This window comes from Bactrocera neohumeralis, chromosome 6 (assembly GCF_024586455.1).
Source record: "Bactrocera neohumeralis isolate Rockhampton chromosome 6, APGP_CSIRO_Bneo_wtdbg2-racon-allhic-juicebox.fasta_v2, whole genome shotgun sequence".
Taxonomy (NCBI): Eukaryota; Metazoa; Arthropoda; class Insecta; order Diptera; family Tephritidae; genus Bactrocera; species Bactrocera neohumeralis.
In genome coordinates, this window is record NC_065923.1 from 21,584,310 (window position 1) to 21,607,547 (window position 23,238).

General features: G+C 30.9%; 1 protein-coding gene across 11 annotated transcripts in view; it reads left to right on the forward strand.

Annotated features, from left to right (window-relative positions):
- Window positions 1–23,238, forward strand: part of LOC126763101 (potassium voltage-gated channel protein Shab) — a 225,180-nt gene that overhangs the window by 121,903 nt on the left and 80,039 nt on the right. For all 11 annotated transcript variants that reach the window (XM_050480311.1, XM_050480319.1, XM_050480310.1 and 8 more), the window contains exons 4-5: window positions 6,420–6,925; window positions 8,411–9,887. In XM_050480311.1, coding sequence (XP_050336268.1) covers window positions 8,421–9,887 — 1,467 coding nt within the window. In that variant the 5' untranslated portion in view covers window positions 6,420–6,925; window positions 8,411–8,420. The remainder of the gene's footprint in view (window positions 1–6,419; window positions 6,926–8,410; window positions 9,888–23,238) is intronic.

The following is a 23,238-nucleotide window of genomic DNA, read 5'->3' on the forward strand; positions in this document are numbered from 1 at the left end:
AACGTTGAAACCATCGTTGTGCGGTGGAAATGGAAATGTATCGGGTCCATATTTTATTTGTTTTTTGTTTCGTAGTAGTCTGTAAAATATACTTTATTTTGCTCCATGTTTGCGACGCTATAAACCACGAACTACTTAAAAGAAACGACAATCAATCAAACACGTGTTAGCGCGTGAAATGAGCTTTCCAAAAAGGTATCTACGCGCTTTCAGCGCCAACTATATAAGATTTTTTTTTGACAATCTATTATAAGATTTTTTGTCTTTTTGTTAAAATTTTTCATCTCCAAATCACATGAATTTACAACTTTGAAGTAGTGATATACTAATGCAAAATTTCCACTCTAAAAACGCGTTTAATTACTTTTTTCGTTAAAACTTTCCTTCAAAAGTTATACGTAGTTAAAACTATGCATCAAATGTACAATATTTATATAGTACACCATGTCGTATGAGCAACACAAAATGCATAAATCACTTGTATGAATGCTTAGATCATTTGATGTACATATTTAATATTTGTGTATATTTGTACAACTATTAAAGGATTATATTTTTTACTTGCTCCGTGTATATTATCAAAACAGCCCATATTATCCACATGGGAAAATAAATATAATTTAAATTGAAAATAAAGAGCTACGTTACTTCCTTGTTTTTAAGGTAATAAGTGAAACTTAAAAAAAAAAAAAAATAAATAAAAAATAAAAAAAAAACAAAAAATATAAAAATAACTCACAACAAACTTATTAACTTCGATTACACTTAAGCTAGCATATCCTTCTATACAAGAAATAGGTTGTGTTCGGTCGGTTTGTATAGCAGCTATGCGTTGTTGTGACCCTAGTTGAACAATTTTTCCCACATATTATTACATATCTTTTGGAAATACTCTGTGCTAAATTTCGTGACGATACCTTTTCAAATAAAAAAGCTTTCCATACAAGGACATGTTTTTGATCTATCAGTTTGTATGGCAACTATATGCTATGGTAGACCGATCCGAGCAATATAAGCGGAGATTGTGGCGTTTCATTAGAAAATAATCAGTGCTAAATTTTGTGACGATACTTTGTTAAATAAAAAAGTGTTCCATACAACATTTTAAGTCTGATCGTTTAGTTTAGTTGCCATTTAAAACTATACACAATAGTGGTCCGAATTTCTTCGGAGCTTCTGCAATTGCTTAGGATAAAAAACCTTATCCAATGCTGATCATTTATATATATACTTTATAAAGGTACCTTCTGGGTGTTACAAACTTCATGGCAAATTTAATATACCCTGTTCAGGGCATAAAAAGCAATCAATTTGAGAAATAAAGGATACCCTAATAAACCTCGCCATATGGAATAACAAATGGAATATATTCGTAAATTTGGATATTTTCTGATGATGGAAAAAATATTATATGACTTTGGCAATGAACTTTTTCAATAACTAGCTTCACGGTCTTGTTTTGGTCAAATTCTATACATATACTATATATGATTACAGTAGAAAAATTCATCAAACACAATACTCTGATGTATTTCTTATAGAAAGTATGTATATGTGTTTCTAAACATAACTTTAAAATGAAAAAAAAAAACTCTTTCAAAAGTTCTCTTCCAAATGTCGCGGGTAAAATTGTGGATTAGTAATTAACATGACCTGATTACGAAAACGATTTTCTAAATAATAATTCACCAAAGAAACTGGCAGTTGCAAACAATTGTATGCAACATTTTCTAATTAAAATACCACAGAAATTAATCAATTATTTTAACCGTCAGAACAAATAATACCATTACGACCACTCCAGTACGTATCCATATACTAAAGCAATATTAATGTTGCCATGAACTAACTAAAAACTAACTGAAACCAAACTTGGGCCATTAAAGACAAGCAAATCTAAGAGCCATGACAAGAGTGCTTTACTGACGCTTATGCCGATTTACCAATAACACGTGGGCCAGCAAACACAACACATCGAATTTCTCAAATTTTCTCTACTTGAAAAAGCCAAGCTGCAATAACTATGAAAATTCAAATGAAATTGCTTATTGTACAACGGAAATCTAACTGTGCTTTTGCTATTATTGTTGTTACGTTTATTACTGTTATTCTTTAATAGGTAATACAAACTGTCTAGGTGCTTTCAGCCTGATTGACGTTGGCACTGCCAGTCAAGTAGGTTGATTGGCTGCCTACTATGGCTTCAGCGAAGAACATTCAAAATTATTGACCAAAAGCTTAAAATATTTATGTACAAGTGTTGCTGGTATATACATACATACATATATGTATAATATACACGTGTACATAATACCAGTACACACTTGAGACTGTAGATAAGAGTGAAGGTCGCCTGTGGTTAATCGCAGCTATAATTTGCCAAAGCCATAACAATCACAGCTTGAAAAGTGCTTGAGAGATTGTTCGATAATAATAATAAGAATAGACACTGAAGAGGGGTGGAGTGTTTGGAGAGTCTGTCAGTGGTTTGAGGCATTACACAAACAATAATAATAATGAAAAGAACAATGTTACAGCGAAAACTTGGACGCTACTGAGCTTAAATTACCAGCATATATTTGTTGTTGCACTAAACTGTGGTGATTTTTAGTTATTAAAGTGGGAAATAGAGTTAGGACAGCGTTTTTATACCCTGAGTAAGTTTGAACTACGAAGTCTGTCTGTATATACACAAACTACTCACTCAGTTTTCGAGATATGAGTCTGCAACTTTGCACACGACCTTTTCTCTCTAATCGGATCATTGTAGGATATAGCTGCCATACAAACTGATCGTTCAAAATCAAGTCTTTGTATGGAAAACTTTTTTATTTAACAAGATATCTTCACGAAATTTTCCATGGATTATTTCTAAAGGCAGCGCTATAATATTCGAGGAATTTGTTTAGATCGAAACACTATATCATATAGCTGTCATACAAGCGGAGCTATCATATTCAAGTCCTTGTATGGAAAACTTTTTTATTTAAAAAGATATCTTCATGAAATTTGAAACAAATTATGGCAAAGACCAACTCTATAATCTGTGAAGAAATTTTTGTGATCGAAGCACTATATCATATAGCTGCCATACAAGCGGAACAATCAAATTGAAGTCCTTGCATGAAAAACTCTTTCAGTTGTCAAGATATCTGCAGGAAATTGCTCACAAATAATTTTCTTAAGTTCACGCTATAATCTCCGAATATAATGTTCAAATCCCACCACTATATCATATCGCTGTCATACAAATTGACCAATTAAAATCATGTCCTTCTATGAAAAACTTTTTTATTTGAAAAGCTATCTTCACAAAATTTTCGATGAATTATTTTCTAAGACAGCGCTATAATATTTGCGGAATTTGTTAAAATCGGAGCACTCTAGCATATAGCTTTCATACAAACTGGCCGATCAAAATCATGTCCTTGTATGGACAACTTTTTTATTTGGCAAGATAACTTCACGAAAGTCGACACAAAGCATTACCCAAGACTGCTCTACAATCTCGGAATATATTGTTCGGATCGGCCAAATATAACATATAGCTGCAATACAAACTGACTGATCAAAATCATATCCTTGTATGAAAAACTTTTTTATTTGAAAATATATCTCGAATTTTTAAAACGTCTAACCCTAAACCCCCCTTAGAGGTTAATCTATTTATGACCGTTGGTTCGTGACCAAGTACTTTGTAGTTTTGTAAAGGAATTTTCGCGCTTCAATGAGCTTAAATTTTTGTGTACATATGTACAACAACAGACTGTATATGTTAGCGCTGGCAAGAATTATTGTTTGCAGTTATGTTAACCTTGTGAATTTGTAAATGAGTAGCCGTAAATACGAATAGCTTTGCTCCATTTTGTAACGGAAGTGCAACGCCCAATTGTTAGTTTCGTGTTGTTTCCGTTCATTGTCGGTACTCACCACCAGGCCACCGCCAGGCTTGGCGAGCAAAACATTGTTATTACTTAACTGCCATTGTACACAGTTATAAATGAGCGTCCAGCCCAAATCGCACCTAAGCTGTCAGTTTATCACACACGTACAGGCGCATACTTGTACACAATATTTGCATATACATATGTATGTATTTATGTGTGTGTGTGTGTCAAATCATGTCTATTCGCTCATGGTTTCGTGTACAGGTTGTGCATTTAGCTTACATTTTAGCTTGATTACCAACATATTTTAGCAGTTTACAGTTTTCCTTAACCTTTGACGGACTTCGTTGGCTTATCATTTTGCGACTGACAATGTTTCTGAGAAGCTTAGCACAATTGCGCTGCAACATTTTACCTTAAAAGCATTTGCATATGCTATTTTATTAAGCGCACTCATGGCATCAGCTATTCTGTTGAGCTAAGCAATCTGGCTGCATATAATGTATTATTTGAGCATGTCAGTAGGAAAAATTAAAAACAAGTTTTTGTGATTTAAAAACATATATTTATTTTTTTGTTTAAGTAAATAGTTATTTACACTCATTTTTTGTTATTTAGAGCAAGTTTGGCAAATTTTATAACATAAAAATATTTTAAAAAAATTCAAAAATTTCCTACATGGCACTTGAGAAAGCGCACTGGTCAGTTACTTCCACTAAAAGATTGCATAAAATCGTACGCTGCACTCACACTTGCATACTTAGGAAGTGAATTTTTTATTTGAGCGCACGTATGCAAATGCATTTGCTTATAAATATTTAAGAAGTCAGCAGTTTTTTGCTTATTTCACAAATTTGTCGGAAAGTCACATATACCTTCGAGAATTATATAAATATATATACTATATAGCATTTGGCGAATTCAGACTAACTTTGCAATCGCAGATGTGCCTAAACTTATGTGTATGTGTGGTTTCAACTCGTATGATGAATTATTCAAATAAAATATTGCTGATACGCAGTGGTGTCCATTCAGTTGCATTTCTAATATAGTGATGATTGACTACCGGTTCTAAAATCTAAATAGAAAATTAAATTTGTATGCAAATATTAATGGTATTAGATCAATATAAGAGACCTCTTCTTTTCTTCCTCCCCTTTCATAACCTCCAACCTTTCTAAATGCCATAACTTTCTGCAATGTAGCTGCCAGATGAATGACCCGGCCACGTGAGAGTACCCAGAAAATGTATTTTCAAGCAAAAATCAATTTGAAAAGTTACTATAACAAGTGCTGCAATCTGATGGACTACTTCGGCTTACGAATGGCCACACTTCAATATATTGATAATAATAATGAGCCTCTTTTATTTTGGGGTTGCGTAGAAATTCAGACAAGTGAGGAACGTTTTTGACTAACATTCAGCCGGGTGTGGTCAGAAACAATTCTTTAACATATGGTTCAAGCAGCTCACGACTTTCGATCCTAGATCAAGAATCCTCTGGGTAGCCAAAAACTGTCTGTTTGAAGGCGAGCCAAAGTGAAAAGGCGAACCATCCCAGAAAATAAACATGTGATCAGATATTCACCATGCGCCAAATCTTAGAATTTGGTGTACTTTCTGCAGACTGGATAAGGAAGTGAAGTGAACGAAAGCAAGACGAAATATCTCCTGATATCAAACAAACAGTTATCGAACTCGCGACTTGGCTCCCACGTCGCTGTTGGCAGTCGTAACTTTGAAGTCGTAGATAATTCCGTCTATCTTGGAAACAGTATTAACACTCTGAGTAGGCAATTGAGAAGTAAGGTCCTCTGTCGACGAACAAAGACCAAACTCTATAAGTCAGTCCATATTCCCGTCCTGCTTTATGGCGCAGAGTCATGGACGATGACAACATCTGATCAGTCGACGATACGATTTTTCGAAAGAAAGGTTGTACGGAAGTTTTATGTTCCTTTGCGCATTATCGACGGCGAATATCGTGGATGAAAATATATTAGCTCTGAGAGTAAACGACACAGCACCCGCCGGGAGAAGCAAAGGAAGAGGAAGACCTGCACTCCGTTGGAAAGAGCAGGTCGAGGAAGACCTGGCTACACTTGGAATCTCCATTTGACGCCAAATAGTGAAAAGGAAGAACGACTGCCGTGCTGTTGTAAACTTGGATATAATCACGTGTTTTTCGTTGATTTTTAAAATTTATATACATTATTTTATTTCAATTCGAAGCAAAAAATTGCCAAACCGAGAGTAGTTTTCTTCGAAATAAATGCCATTTGTTATTAAAATCAATAAGATTATCTCGCATTCAAATAAATGTCACCGTTGACATAAATATAATATATATTTGGCATTCTAATCAAGCACTATAAAAGTGGCATAAAATCATCATAAAACTCGAAAAACATATAAATAAGTACATACAAAAAATATGTAATTATTAATATATACCAACAATAAGCACAACATTTCATTAAAAAACGTGACCCAATATTTATCTATACAATTTATTCTCCTCTTTCTTTCAGATACACCTACATATAAAACCGCTAGCATACATACACCCCGATATATGTATATATCTACTGATTTGAATGTCATCATTAAGTGCTATCCACATTGATAAGCTGCCAAAAATTATAATACGCTCCTCCGTTGTGATAGTTAAATGCGAGAAGCGCGAAGGCGATTTAGTATGAATAGTTGACTGACAGCGCATTCAACGGACAGACGTCTACATACACATACATAGATACGAGTACGAGTAGAAGTTAGAGGAACTCAATAAGCTGTGATTAAAGGAACAAAAGACATGAGGAGTGGCCGCTGCTCAACACAAATAAGTAGTTGCAAAGTCGATAATACCGTTATTACACCTGTGTATTTGGGTGTTGGAAACGCATTTGAATTGGGATCCTAAACAGTTGCAAATATATAATTTGCATCAATTTTGAAGCAGTAACCGTAAAGAAGTGAAAAAATTCATTCATTTGAAATTGTGAGACTATAATAACAAAATTGATGCAATGTAGCGGTAAGTTTACTTTGCGTGAATTTATTATTGATTTCTTGAATGCGTATATTACCGATGTGAGAAAGTATTATCTATATATAATTCTACTTTCAAGCTTAATCTTTATACTAAGATATGTGCTTTATTTAAATTGGTAACAAGTATAAAGTTATATTGAAAGATCATAATGTCACTTCTCCTCTCAACAAAAATATTAATATATAGCACTTAAGCTATAATACCTTTCAGTGGAGCATTTTCTATATCATTAAGGGGTATAAAAGATCTGTATTTTGATTTTTAAGGCAGATATATGATATAAGGCTCTATCTGAACAATTTGTTCGCAGAATATAATTGCATTATACAAGAGATTCCATGATAAATTTTGTGAAGATATCTTGTTCTTTATTCCCGTCGGGGCGAGTGCGCAAATCAGCGATATGTTGAAGAACTTCGCTTTTATGGGGATTGTGGCTAGACGAACCACGAATCCCACATCGAATTTGCGCTCCTTTATATGGCCACTGTAGTAAATGCCACAAGAATCTACTCGCCTCATTCCTTGTCCCATCCATCGCATTTCTTGGACGGCGGTTTTCTTCTTTTCATTGGAAGGATTTTTTACGTGTCGAGTTCCAAACCCAGTGTACAACCCTCAGTAGGGGATGTGTCGCCTTTTCACTTTAGCTCGCCTTCAAACGGATATTTTTCGACTACCCAGAGAATACTTGGTCTAAAACGGGAAGTAGTGAGCTTGAGCCATATGTAAAATAATCTTTTCTGGTCACTCCCAAGTGAATGGCAATCAGAGAACTTTCCTCACTTGTGTAAACTTCTACACATGGCTCCATCCTCCTCCATTAGTAAAGATATCTTCTGAAATAAAAAAGTTTTACATACAAGGATTGATCAGTTTGTATGGCAGCTATATCAAATACTGATCCTATGTCGTCCGTTCGGACAAATATGCAGTTTCTTGGGTAGAAAAGGCAATGTGCAAAATTCAGATCGATATCTGGAAAACTGAGAGACTAGTTCGCATATAAACAGGCAAACGGATGGCTAAGTCGACTCAGAATCTTGTTCATTTATATATACTTTATAAGATCTTCGACGTTTCTTTCTGGGAGTTACAAGTCTCATACACTCTCAAGTATGTCTCTTCAGAGTTAAATGAGTTAACGAGAGTATCGAATTCCCAACACGTCTTTTCTCAAACTCCGTAACAGGGGTTAAAGCTAAAAATTATTTTGAAAGCCAGTGGTATGAAATATTAATACATAAAGACCTGAAATCTCGGTCAAAGACACTTCTAACAATAATCCGTGCTTTCTATAAATATAAAACAAATGCGGTAGAAGAAATTCTTGCATTACTTCAGACAATCGCTTTCGTATTAACCCGTTTCGAGAAGAGCCCAGATATTCACTCCTAAATACTAAATATATTCCATACATAAACATCAAAGGGAACTTTATGAGAATTTTTTCAATATTTGTTACAGTGGCGGACTTATGGTCGGCGAACGCGATAGAGACCGTGATACGGTACGCTGGGAAACGGGTGATGCAACACCGCCCCAATTTAATAATGGAGGTATGCAAATGGTCGGACAATTGCATGGTGGACAGGCTGCTAGCCAACAACAACAACAGCAACAGCAAAAATCGCAACAGTCTCAACGTGATCTACAGCTACAACAACAACAACAATTGCAATTGCAGCAACAGCAGCAACAACAACAATTATTGCAACAGCAACAACAACAGCAGACCAGCAACTGGATTGAAGCCGAAACGCTTGGGCGCAACCCGGCAACTGGATCGACCGGTGCCATTGGCAACATCGGTCACATCCAAGCGCAAGGTTACGGCATCGGTATCGGCATCGGAATCGACGTCACACACGAACCGAGCGACAACAACGATAATCAAGCCTACTACGATCCAAGCGGTAATGTCGATTGGGGCCGAGCGATGGGAACCGGTGGAGCTAGTTCATTTGGTTGCGGCACTGGAGCTGTCCCAACAACTGGCAATCTTGCTTATAACAATGACACAGCTGCTGCTGCGGCAGCCGGCATCAATATCAGTCAACGCAATCTCAACAATATCGCCGGCGGCGGCGGAGGTGGCGGCAGCATTGGAAACCTGGACTATGCTGATGGCGGCAGCATTACTGGCGCATCCGCCACAACCACGCACACTGCCGGCGGTCCTATGGGCAATGGCGGTATCGGCGGTGTCGGCGGCATGGTCGGCGCTGGTAGTCAAAATATCGTCGGCATTAGCGGTGCCAGCACCGGTGCTGGCAGTACCGGCGCTGTTGGCAAAGAAGTACGATATGCACCATTCCCGATACCATCACCGACACATTCGAATCCGACAACTTCCCATCTGCACGGCAGCATGGGTGCGGGCGCATTGCAACGCGCACATTCCAGATCCATGTCCTCCATACCGCCACCCGAACCCTTTATGATAGCGCAATCGAAACAAATGAATAGTCGCGTCTCCATCAATGTTGGCGGCGTTAAGCATGAGGTGCTCTGGCGTACGCTCGAACGACTGCCGCACACACGTTTAGGACGTCTACGTGAATGTACCACACACGAAGCGATCATTGAGCTATGCGATGATTATTCAATCGTCGACAACGAGTACTTCTTCGATCGGCATCCGAAAAGTTTTAGTTCCATATTAAATTTCTATCGCACTGGCAAATTGCACATCGTCGACGAGATGTGCGTACTGGCATTTAGTGATGATCTCGAGTACTGGGGAGTTGATGAGCTGTATCTGGAGTCCTGCTGTCAGCACAAGTACCATCAGCGCAAAGAGAACGTACACGAGGAAATGCGCAAAGAGGCTGAGTCGTTGCGTCAACGCGACGAGGAGGAGTTCGGCGAAGGCAAATGCGCCGAATATCAAAAGTACTTGTGGGAGCTACTCGAGAAACCGAACACCAGCTTCGCTGCGCGGGTAAGTTAAAGAGCTCTGGTAACTTGCGCCAATTTTTTCAATCTACTATATACTATATTTACATATATATATTTTGAAACCTACGTATGTATACCTCTTCTGGCCAAAGAATAACCGAATAATATTTAACTACAACTTTAGTAAGTCCCTTTTGGAAGCGAAAATGTTTTTGTTGTTGTCAGTAATTTTTTATATTCTATTATTTGTATTTATTATTGCTATTTTCTCAATATTATATTAAGTTTGTTTCTTATTTAATTGTGTTTTGTTCGTTAAGTTTCTCATTCTTTGAATTCTCTTGGGTTTCACATAAATTTTAAGCAAAGTCATCGCATTAATTTTTTTAAGTACTTAACATTAACTATATATTCACATATATACATATTCATAAGTCACACTCTTAAGCGATAAATTTATTTGAGGTTTAACGAAAAATCTTGACCGATATATTAAATTGGTTTATTTAAGCGTCTAAGTGGTATTACAAATAAATTCATATGGGGAGTTTAATCTCCCAAAGCATAAAGTCCAAATTAAATATTTAGGACAACTTTGAACGTATAAAAATCGGGTTTTAAAACTTTAAGGTTAAAGTTCTGTGCCCAAGAGAAGAAGCTACAGTAGAGAAAATACGCCAGTGACTAAAACTGATTGATGATAATTCACCTCGAATTAAACTGAGCCTCCAACTGGCATTACTAAAGACTATTAGGTGTCTATGTATGGCGTGACAGCCCGCCAGTATAACCTAACATAAGTTAATCAATTGGCATACTCTTAAGTGCGAGTCTTAAATAGACGAAAACTACACCGCGATCTTAGGTCTATTGTAATCTTTACTAAATCGCAAATACTCACCTAGCTCCAGCGTTTAGATAAAGATAAAGTATATGAGGAGATGTAATCTCTATTTGAAAGCTTTATTTGGAAGCCAAGCGCCTTTATCCTGCTTCTACGAACTGCTATGCAGTCAGTTAGCAGTTGTTCTGAGGTTTCAGGCTCCCTGTGGCAGAACCGGCAATAACCCTCATTAGCAATTTGTCCTTCTTCCTTACGGAGCAGCTTCTTTATACTAAGAGGACCAACCCCGATAAAGGGTTCAAGTCCTAAAATTTTAGTGGATGCTGCGGAGAGAGCTCATCAGCCAGTTCATTCGGCTGTACCTTTCAGCATGTAAGGAGATTAAATACATTTCAAAGCTCCAATAAATCCCTTGTTTCATCAAGTTTTCCTTAGTTTTAGGGTTCCTAACTGATCACTGTATACTACTTATCTATGAAGCGTGGCTGCTGTTGCTTCCAAAGGCAGAAAGGTGAATATAACTGCAAGAAAGCCAAGCTTTTCGGCCTTTTTCTTCATAAATGTCCCACTTTGGCGAAATTTAAATTAAAAGCATTGAGTTTCATACTCTCAGTCATCCATAGGAACTTTTTTATGTCAGAAACCACCACCTCAGCAGATTTTTTGATGTGCTGAAGACGCCTCTTCCCATTGCGAATAATAAGATTCCGTGATGTTGCTTCGGCTAGGTTTCTCTAATCTTGGCGTTTCTCATTAATGCGACTACTAATCATTCATATATATCAAAAAATATATTTGAAAGAAGACGAGTTATTTTGACACTTCCCTCTTGACTGCACCGCTTTCCTGAAGCTAATTTTGAGACACCATTGGTATCATGCCTTTTGAAATCAAAATCAATTGCCTACACAGGTTTTTTAACTTTTAGGAATCTAAACGATCTTGTTAGCGAATTTCTTTGTCAAATCTAGTTTTGAGGTTCAGCCTTAACACCTAAAATAACCAAAAATTTGAACCACTGTTGTAGGTTTTGGTATTGCTTTTTCCTTCTTCTTCTTTCAAGTGATTAAGTGGCAATACTTACGATACTTAAAGCCCATTTTCATAAAGCTCCACATGCTGTTAGGTTAACTATAGAAAACTCTCTTATAGCTGATCAAAGAACTCGTTTATTGTGGAAAATTTTCAAATAAAAGAGAAAGATAGATAGACGAAGATTGCACAGCTACCTTAGGTCTATTCTGCCCTCCAAAATAAGAGATAATATTATCGAAATATTACGAATAATAATTAAGCTTTATATTAAAGCAAAAAGCTCGTTAAAAATACCTAAATCTCTATACTCAAAAGCTTATCTCCTTGTTGTAAAGAGGCTGACTTTCTGAGCCTCATAAAAGAAAAGTAAGAGATAAGAAGGTCAAACAAATAAACTTCAAACTTATAAAATCTAAACTCTATATTACTACAAAAAGTTCAGCAACCTAAGCTTTGTATTTTCTATTAAAGTTTATACCAATCTTTTAAACAGAGAGACTTTCTGAGCCTCATACAACAAAAGTTATAGCTAATAATGACAAAAATTTTTCGAAAGGTCAAAAAGCTCTATATTATTATAAAAAGCTCACAAAACACAACTTAAGCTTGTTTTTTCTATTAAAGCTTATGCCACTATTTTAAAAAGAGTTACTTTCTGAGCAACATATAATAGAGATCAGTTATTTTAATGAAAACAAGAAACTTTCGTACCAAATAATACAACTTAGCGCTTTAATAAACCTTAAATAGCTTAAAAATCGATAATTTTACTTCATTAAAACCGAAACAAAATAATCAAAAACCAACAAATTAATCTTATCGCTTAAGACATTAAAATCCACAATGAACGCTGTAAATTACTGCCTCAGTCATCACAGTCAAATAGTCAATCACTTTTATCACTTATTTTACTATTATACGCTGCTTTATGACTACAAAAACAACAAAAAAAAAAGTAGTGCAAACAACTACAAATAAGTATTCCATGTTTAAGAACGCATTGGACAAGATATACATACATACATACAATACATGCCTACATGTTGAAATTGATGTTTCTCGGCTTTGTTGTGTTTGTTGTGCGATAAATATGGCAAAACCATTATATTACTTTTACTTAAAAAAAAACAACTAAACTATCGATTTGTTAACTTCTTATTGTCATACTTTCTTCTAACTATCCATGCTGCAAGAAAATTGCCACCATTTTGAAAATTGGCAAAACTCGCAAAAAAATGCGCGCTGTAAATAAATGCAAAATGTTTTTATCAAATATTTAACTATATGAATATACATATACTATATACTTGCAAGTACCGTTTTAATGGCCGCTTACATTTCCATTACGAATTTTCAACGTTTAATGTTAGTGACGTAAGAGTTGTAGGGTGTCAAGCATACATACATACATGCGTACGTTAGCATATGCGTTGCCATATCTTTTTGAAATGATGTTCGATATGTGTGTTTCGTTGTTGCTGTGTTTTTACAACGCCAGCCATTTTTTAAATACATATATACCGTATATATACATATATATCTAAGAGTGTCGTTTACGCGTTGCTTCTGAACTGCTGCTTCATTTGCATTACCGGCTGGAGCGTTTTGCGAAATGGCCATGAGAACGTAATAAATATCTACTTATATATAAATATATATGTATGTGTTGTTTTGAAGTCCTCTTTTGATACATATATAAAGTTTCTAACTGTTTGAATATACAAACCTTGCGTTATTTTTAATGTGCTTCAAGTTTTCCCACACACACATTTCTAAATAATTTGCATATTCTTACTTTTGAACCGCCGCAGTGAGGTATTCTCTGCAAAACATTACCGTTGGAGCGTGAAATGTTATTTTAACGATCGGTATTTGCATATAAGGAATTATATACGAACTTTTCTTACTTAATTGCTGCAATAAATGTTGCTTTTGAGGCAAACACCTAAGATCCATTTGTTCTAAACAAATGGCAGCTAACAAGCCTGGAAACCCGCCGCTTAAGAAATTCTCAGTTCTGAACCTACAACTGTACATATGATTTTTCATCATCGTAATTTTGCGTATTTTCTGTGTTTTATTTTATTTCTCTCAATAAATGTTGTCAATTAATTTTAAATTTATTTTTATTTATTTTAAGTTTTATTATTTCAGAGAAACGTATTTCTCGACAAAGGTCTATTTAAAAAAAAAAAAAATTTTTCAAAATCCAATTTTTTTTCTTACAAAAATTTTAAAAACCATTATTATAAATTTTTCAATAAAAAAATAATAATTTCAAAAATCTATAAAAGTTTGTTTTACAAATATACATAAAACAAATTTTCTTATACACTTTTCTAAAAAAAAAATTAAAATAAATATTTAAAAATATTACCAAAATTCTTAAAATTAAATTAAATTTATTATAAACTGTAAAAAAAATTGTGGACAAATCGTGGAAAAGTTTCTTTTCGAAAATTAATGAGAAAATTAAATAATCAATTTTCCAAAAAAAATATTACAAATATTTATAAAAATCATTTTTTTTACAAAAATCTATTATAAAACTTCTAAGCATTTTTGCAATAAGAAAAATAATTAAAATGTAAAAAAAATTTCAAAAAATGTATTATTCACAATCAAAAAAAAAATTAATAAATAATGTTTGGAAAAAATATTAATAAATATTTTTTAATTTTTAATACATAATTTAATAAATAATTTTTTTAATAAATAATAACTTCTTTTAATAATTATTTTTTTTTCAAAAACTTACAAGAGTTTTTTAAAAAAATTACAATTAAAAAAATATTTGCTGTCTTTCTAACAAAAGTACAATTTTATGTAAAAATATTTTTAAAAAGTGATAATTTTTTAAATTTTTCAAAAATGTAACAAATTTATTTTTACCAAAATCTATAAAAAAAATATTATTCTCTTTTCGAAAAAAAAAAAAAATTCTCTTTTCAAAAGTCTAGATGAACTCTTTTTACGGAATTCTGTAATTAAAAAACATATACTCCACTTTCCAGCAAAAATAAATGTAAAATTTTGTATAAAAATCTTTGTAACAATATTAAAAAATTTTTTCTTAATATTAAAAAAAACTTAACTTTGTTTAACAAAATCTATTAAAAAAATTATTATTAACTTTTCGAAAAAAAAATAAATTAACTAAATTTCTTTACACAAATCTATAAACATTTTTTTACAAAAGTTCACAATTTAAACAAAATATCATCCACTTTTCGAAAAATTGTAAATTTTTTTTAAAAACTTCTGTAATCAAAAAAATATTATTCACTTTTCCAAAAACAAACAAATTTGAAATATTTTATAAAAATATTTGTACATATGTATATTACAAATTTTATTTTAATATTTAAAAAAAATCAAAACAAAAATTAACAAAAAAAAATTATTATCCACTTTTCGAAAAAAAATAAAAGAAATTCTTTCCAAATATGTATAAGATTTTTTTTTATAAAAGTCCACAGTTTAAACAAAACATCATTCACTTTTCGAAAAAATTTAAATTTAAATTTTATATAAAAATATTTTTTTAAATGTAAAAATTGTTTTAAAAACTCTTAAAAAATTTCTTTAAAAAAATTTCTAAGCAATTGCAAAACAAAAATTTTGAAAAAAAAAGCTCTTTTCAAAAATGTATAAGAAATTTTGTTAGAAAAATTCATATAAAAATTAACCAATTTAAAAAAAATATATATTTTTTTTCATTTTTAAAGTATTCAAAGTTTTTACAAAATATTTTATGTAAATTTTTTCTTATTAAAATCTATAAAAATTATGTTGTTAACCACTTTTCCAAAACAAAAATATTTTTCAAATTGTTATTATAATTTATGTGTCTTAAAAGTACTTCTTTTTCGTAAACTGTGTATTAATTTTTGTTTTTCACTAGTCAGCCAAGAGATGCAATGTGGAACAATATCGAAATATTGTCAATGTTGAACTAATAGCTAGAAATTGAACAACTAATATATATATATATTGAATTTATACTAATTACTTTTCTATTAATCCAATTGTACACACAGCACGTGCGATAAACGTTCAAGTGTTGATGCTTTGCAAAAACATAAAAGCTAATAAAATATCTTACTAAAAAATATATATGAAATAAAAATGAAAAACGAACCAATAACCATGTTTGGGAATGGGCAATAAGCGATATGACCAGGCGGCAGGTGTGCTGTAGAAATCCTCGAAATAAATTTTTACACACAAGAACTCTGGGGAGAAGTGGCCAAATACGTGTTGTAATACATTTCCGCTTTATATTTATATTTATGATAATGCTAGCCAAACAAGCCAATAAACCAACCAATCAACCAACCACCAACCAACCATGCTTTGCTTGAGTCCACCCGACCATCCAACGACCATTTGTATATAGAAAAACAGTTAATATATTACATATGTACGCCTATAGGTTCTCCATCCATTTTTAGGTATATCTTCTCAACCATGCGCTCTCAATACATATGTAAATAACTGTCTCCTCTCGCTTCGTCAAACATTTTACTCAAGCGCTTCAAGCAAACCACCGTCTGCAGCCAGAGCTTAGTATTTTAATTTTTACTTTGATTTTCATTTAATTTGCAAAAAGCGGAAATAATTACAACACATTTGGGGACATCTCCGACAATTTTTCACACTTTCTATACATTTTTATTTGATTTTTATGTTTTTACTAAATAAATGTTTTTATTTGCTTTAATTTTTCTATGTATTTAGTTAAATGTTTTTTTAATTTTCTTAAAAAAAATTTGAGTACTTTCGAAGTAAATGGTGTTTAATTTGGTGTAGATCGTGGTAGTCGTAAAAGATAAGTAAATAAATGTTTCGTACATTATATACTTGATATATGTGTTACATAAGTGTGTCATATGACTGCTCAAATGTAGAGAAATTGTTAGTTTTTGACTTATAAAGAACTTTATTATACATTTATCATATATGAGCAATAAATATAACTGTTTAAGCTTTCAACGAAGTTGCTCGAGGCTTTAAGACTACAAAAAACGGTGTTTCGTTAGTAGTGTACTTTATGAAAAAAGTTTAGAAGCTTCAAGTTATGCATAGAAAATATACGGTTTTTAGCAAATCTCTATTTTCGACCGATTTTAAGTGCTACTAAGACGCAACATATCGAAAAAAAAAACAATTTTATATGGAACGAGGTCACAATTCAGACTGTTTAGTCGAAAACGCAAGCTTCACTTTTATTCTCTATTAAAGTAATTTTCCTATATTGAAAATTTTATCATGAAATAGGTCTTTGGATAAGTTCTCAAGAAACAGTTCTTGAATCATCAAATAACTCTTGAGAACTTACATAGTCGATCACACAAGCTTCAATTCTATCCTTTACTTAAATAATTTTCGAATATACAAAAACACATGTTGTGAAATAGCTTCTTGTATAAGCTCTGCAGAAATAGTTCTTGGATAATATCAATCCATTAATAGTCTCTAATATCAAAAGTAGCGTTTGATATTTAGAAAACTCTATTCTCGAAAATAAATTAATAGAAAACCTGGAGGCATTTTGTAGAAAACTGTACAGATACAAGTTCAAGATAGCGTGGATTGGTTTTACAAGGCCAAAACAAACGTTTCATACTTTCTCTTTGAAACAATACGGTGAGTCGAAGCCTCTAAATGAACCAATCTTTAGATCGCACAAAGTATTGTTGTAAACAATGAAACAAAAGAACTTAAAGCTCTAATAAAGCTACCGAACCGAATTTCTAAACGAGGCAATCATTAGATCGCACAAAGTTTCGTTGGCTCAATTTATGGAATATTAAGGGAAAATTGGCGCTAGAACGACATTGTTGTAAAAGATGAAACAAACGAGCATAAAGCTCTAATAAAGTTACCGAACACACGGCCGAAAGCTCTGTAAGAGTTTTTTTCTTATAAATGTGTTCGACATTGTTGTAAAAGATGAAACAAACAAGCTTAAAACTCTAATAAAGCTACCGAACACTCGGCCAAAAGCTCTGCAACAGTTTTTTTCTTGGAACTATTCTCAGAGTTCGGCTTAAAACTAATGCAGCACATTATTCTTTATATTTTACAGACTGCTATGATCAACCATTTTAATACCACGAAAAAGTGCTTTCTTTGTATAAAAAAAATAATAATAATAATTTCTATTCCTAATTTCCTAACTTTCAACTTACCTTTTACTAATAATTTCCCAGTCTCTTTTACTTTCACCGAAAAATTTCCGGAGTTCTTCGTCAGTTGTGCTGTTTTTTCGAAATTTATTCACTTTCCAAAATTAACTACAAAATGATATTTGATTATAATTTTCTTTTTCCGATATACCGCCCGAAACCACATCCTTTTTTGAACGATAAATAAGAATAATATGAGAACCAACAAAATATATATATATAAACATATATTTTATTATTATTTTTATGATTTTGATTTTCAATTATCACGTTAGTACATATTTATTACTTCAAACATTTTACCCTTATATAACAAAAACTACAGTAGCCCCGAAAACCGAAAGATAATCTAAAACAATGAAAAGTAGAAAAAAATACAACGAGCAAAAAATACAACAAAAATATAGTAAAATTTTCCATATAAAAGAAATACATATTTGAAATTAATTTTCACTACAAAAACAAAAAAAAAATAATAAAAATTTCTGTTTACAAAAACTCACTACGCAGGCAAGCTCTTCTGGTAGCACTCACTTCAAGACTCGTACAAAAACAAAACTTCCACAAACATTAAAAAAATTCTTGAATTCTTACAATAACTTTCTTGCGAATTTGTACGTACGCAATGCGTAAACAAAAACAAAAATTAAAACAAAACTTTCAAAATCCTCTCGTTGTTGTTGTTCTTTCATCTAACTACTTGAAGCTGTCTATTTCTTATTACAAAAAAAAAAAATACACAAAAACACTTGTAAACGTTTTCACATTGTTTTCGGTTGAAAAGTTATACTGTCTTGTCTTAATTCTTTGTTTTTTTTTGTAAAATTGGTGGCGTAACTCTCAACTCCAACGAACTTATAGTTATATAACTAGTAACTAGTACATACAAATCTATACTTCCTCGTATTGATAGCGATAATCGATTGATTGCTTGACGTCTAATCTATTGTTGATACTTATGTGAGCATCAGTCGCTAAATGAACCGTTATAGTATATATACTTACATAATTTTTTTTCTTGTACTACATTTGTTGTGATGTTGTAGTGGCTTTTGCGAAAGCTTGTAACTCAAAAGTCGTATACTCGTAACTGTATCCCGTAAGCGAATTTGTAGTAGACTTTACTCAATTACGATTCTATTAACTGCTCTGTTTGTCCTTAATTTATTATTTAGCAGCAAAGTGAAACTTTGTTTAGTCCTTATAATACTTACTATTAGCTAATACTTATTTACCAAAAAAAGTAAAATATTTAATTTTTTCATTTGTTTTTAATTTTGTTCTCGTTTGTTTTAAACCCGTTTTTCTTCAATTTTGGTGTTTCCACGGTGTTTCTCCTTTGTTGTAGTATTGTTGTAATAATAATCTCCCGCCAAATGATAATGGTGATTCATATACATAAACGTATTGCCTAACAAGCAATAAAAAAAAAAAAAAAAAAAAAATATGTAAAAAACGTTTATCAAACAACAACAATTTCCATGCCATTCCGTTGTTTGTTTCGAATTTTGTTTGTTTTCTTTGGTAAAGCCAAGAAAAGGATGTGAACCACATGCACTCCACAACCCCATAAGTACTCCAGTTTCTTCATATATTCTAAATATATATATATTGATATATATATCTACATATATTTGTTTTCCTCAATATACTGTTATGTATAACAATTAGTATGATAATAGCAAGTTTTTTAGTATACTCATAACACCAGATTGCTCGATGCTTACATAATACAGAACAGCCACTCTTACGAAGAAAAAGTAACAAGAAATGGAAAAAAAATAAAAATTTTAAATATATCAAAAACGTTGCATTGAAAAAAAAAATTAATTTAAAATTAATTTTAATTTTCAAACAAAAAAAGATGATATAATTTTTTCAAAAAAATTAAATTAAAAAAAAAATTATATTTGAAAAAAATATTGCAATTGAAAATGAAATTTAATTGTATTTATTTTCGAATTAAAAAATTATTTTAATCAAAGTAACAATTATTATTAATTAATTTAAAATAATTAATTTTTTTTTTAATAAAAAATAACATTTAATAAATTTTTACATTAAAAAAAATTATAAAAAATAAAATTTTTAATGAAAATTGAATTAAATAAAATTAATTTTCGAATAAAAAAATGTTATAATAAAATATTAATTAAATTTGTTATGAAATTAAAAATTATAATTAAAACAATTAAATTCGAAAATTTGTAATAATAAAAAATAAAATTTTTAATTTTTAATGATTTAATTAATTAAAATTTAATTAAATTAAATTAATTTTCGAATAAAAAATGCTAATGAAAATATTAATTAAATTTGTTATAAAATTAAAAAATATAATTAAAACAATTAAATTAGAAAATTTATTTCAATTTAAAAAGAAAAGGAATTAAATTTATTTAAAAAATAAACATTTTAAATTTTAGTTCACAAATTCAAATAATTAATGAAAAAAATATTAAATTTGTTATGAAATGAAAAAAGTTATTAAAAAAATAAATTTGAAATTTTGTTTACATTCGAAAAAAAATATTTTAAATTTATTTTCAAATGAACAAGTTTAAAATTTAATTCACAAATTCAATTAATTTCAATTACTGTAATTAAGTAAAAAACAAAAAAACAAATTAAAAAATTTTAATTTAATTAAATTTATATTCAAATAATTAATTTAATTGATTAAATAAAAAAAATATTAAAAAAATTAAATGATAAAATTTGTTTTCATTTGGACTAAAGGAAATTAAATTTATTTTCAAAATAAACAAATTTAAAATTTAATTCACAAATTAATTTAATTTTAATTATTTAAATTAAAAATAATAATTAATTAAATTAAATTTATATTCAAATTAAAGAAATTAAAATTTGAATTTATTTTCCAAATGAGATAACAATAATTTAATAATTTTCTTAAAATGAAAATAAATTTACATAAATTAATTAAAACTACTTCAATATGTACAGTAATTAAATTCTTTTTAAATAAATATAAAAATAAATTTTATACAATTTAATACTGAAAAAAAAAATTACTAAATTTATTTTCAAATTAAAATTAAACTTTTTTATTTTAATATCATTATTTTACTTTTAATTTTATTATTTTTAATTTGAAAATAAATTAATATAATTTTTTTTCAAATGTGAAATTTTTTTCAAAAAACAGTATTAATCAAATTTAAACAGAAAAGTTTGTTAAATTGAAAAAGAATTTTATTTACTAATTTTTCAATTGTAATTTTTTTCAAATATATTTTTCTTTTCAAATTAAATTTTTTGAAAAAAAATTATTGTCATCGCTTTTTGCTTCAAATTTAAATTTTTGTTTGATAATATTATTCGAATTTTAATAATATTAATCGAAGTTCAACTAAAGTAAAATATTCGAAATATTGAAATTTGAGAAATCGAAACGCTCGAGACAAGTGTGTGCGTCTTTGTACTCATTTTTGTTCTGACATGGAATGGAGTTATTTTTACCCTACGTTCTTTTATTTGAGTTTGCTTCCCTGTGATGTACAAAAAAAAAACAACAATATCCGTATTGTGTAGTTGTATGTATGTAAAAAATATTGCAACATTTATGTAAATATTGTGAAATCAGGCTTAAGTATTTATTTTAAACAAATTATTTCCGATTCTTTTACGTAATTTATATTTTTTGGTATTTATTTATTATGTGTATTTGTATGTATGTAAAAATTATTTATTTAAATTTTAGTTTAGTAGCTAGCACTATGTACATAATAGTCTAAATATAAATGTAAATAAATTAGTTTTGTAAATAAGCGTATAAATGCATTGCTTCAATGTGTATATAAGTATGTAGTATATACATGTATGTGCTCCAGTATTTTTGATAACTTTTTGCAAAAATTAGTTTCGATTTGCCACAGAAATATTGAAAAGATTCTTTGCATGTTTTTTGAGTTGAGTTCTTCGAAATTGGTTATGCTTAATATGAACTCTGCAGCATGTTGGAATGTTACACATACACACGTGACACATAACGGTAGTGCTAAGTGGTGGTTTAAAACAAATACACTTTCTGGGTGCTGAAATTTTTAAGTTTAGATTGTCGAGATTGGTATATAGTCAGATCCTAATAAAATCACAAAACTCCCTCATATAAAAATATTTTAATTGAAGTCTCAACATTACGGTTCAATATTTTATAGATAGTTAAGCGAGTAGATATAGCTGACTTTTTAGGGAATAAAAGAACTACATGATTCAATAAGGAGTATCATTAAATAAAAAACAGTATTTTAGAAACTAAGTAATAGATAAGATTGTTATTAGAGGAACTAGATGACAGCCATTCTCTAATACGTGTGTCAAACATGAAAGAACTCTCAAAACTATTCGCGCTACTAACATTTGCAAGTATATGACCTGAAAATCGTACGTACGGAGTAGATTCAACAAATGGGTATGAATTCAGTTACCAGAGAAAAGGATTGACAAATGTTTTGGAAAAATCCAATTACCAGACCAAAAATATAGGAAAAAAAACAATTACAAATAATCTCATATAGATGTATGTAGTTTAAAATAAAACTACACTCAACTAGTTGTCTTCCTTACCATTCGCTGTCAGCTCTCCGACTTCCGAACCCATCTCAAGTAAAATAATATATTTTAACCGAATTCGGCGTCTTTATTTTAGTTTAAGTATTAAACGTGCCGATCACATGATAAACGTAAATATTATATAAGATCTATTAATAACAAATCCATTATTTTTGCATTTTATTTATCAAAGAATGACCAAATTTAGATCCAATATGTACTGTTTTGTTCGTTAACTTGTTACGATTTTGAAAGTAATTCCATAATGCTATTCGCAACTCTCGCCCCTAATGTAATTATCCGCTCCGCAAGCTTCTCTTGTGACGAAATTACTATCTCTGTCTAGCTCATAGTAGACAATTGCCTTCCAAACACACATCAAACCCTTCCTGGCCGTCAATCCTGGCTTGGCCTCCATTTGCGTCGGCTAATGGTTATCGACCACTACCGGTTTCGCTTGTTGCAAGTGAGCAATTTTTCGTCACCAGCACGATTGAGTAGCAAATTGCATATGGAAAAACTGTTCATTGGTTTATTTTGTTAACTTGTATTCACCCTTGTTTCAAAATCACGGTTCAATGTTCTATATATTAACTGATATGAGCAATATTTAGGTTCTCTGTAATAGAAACCGGGCTTAAATTCGACTCGATGATTTGCATTATTTTATCGATATTTTCGACAATTGGCCTTCTCTCTGTTGCACCTTTGATCTAAAGCTACTGATATGATACGAAGTATTATGTTTA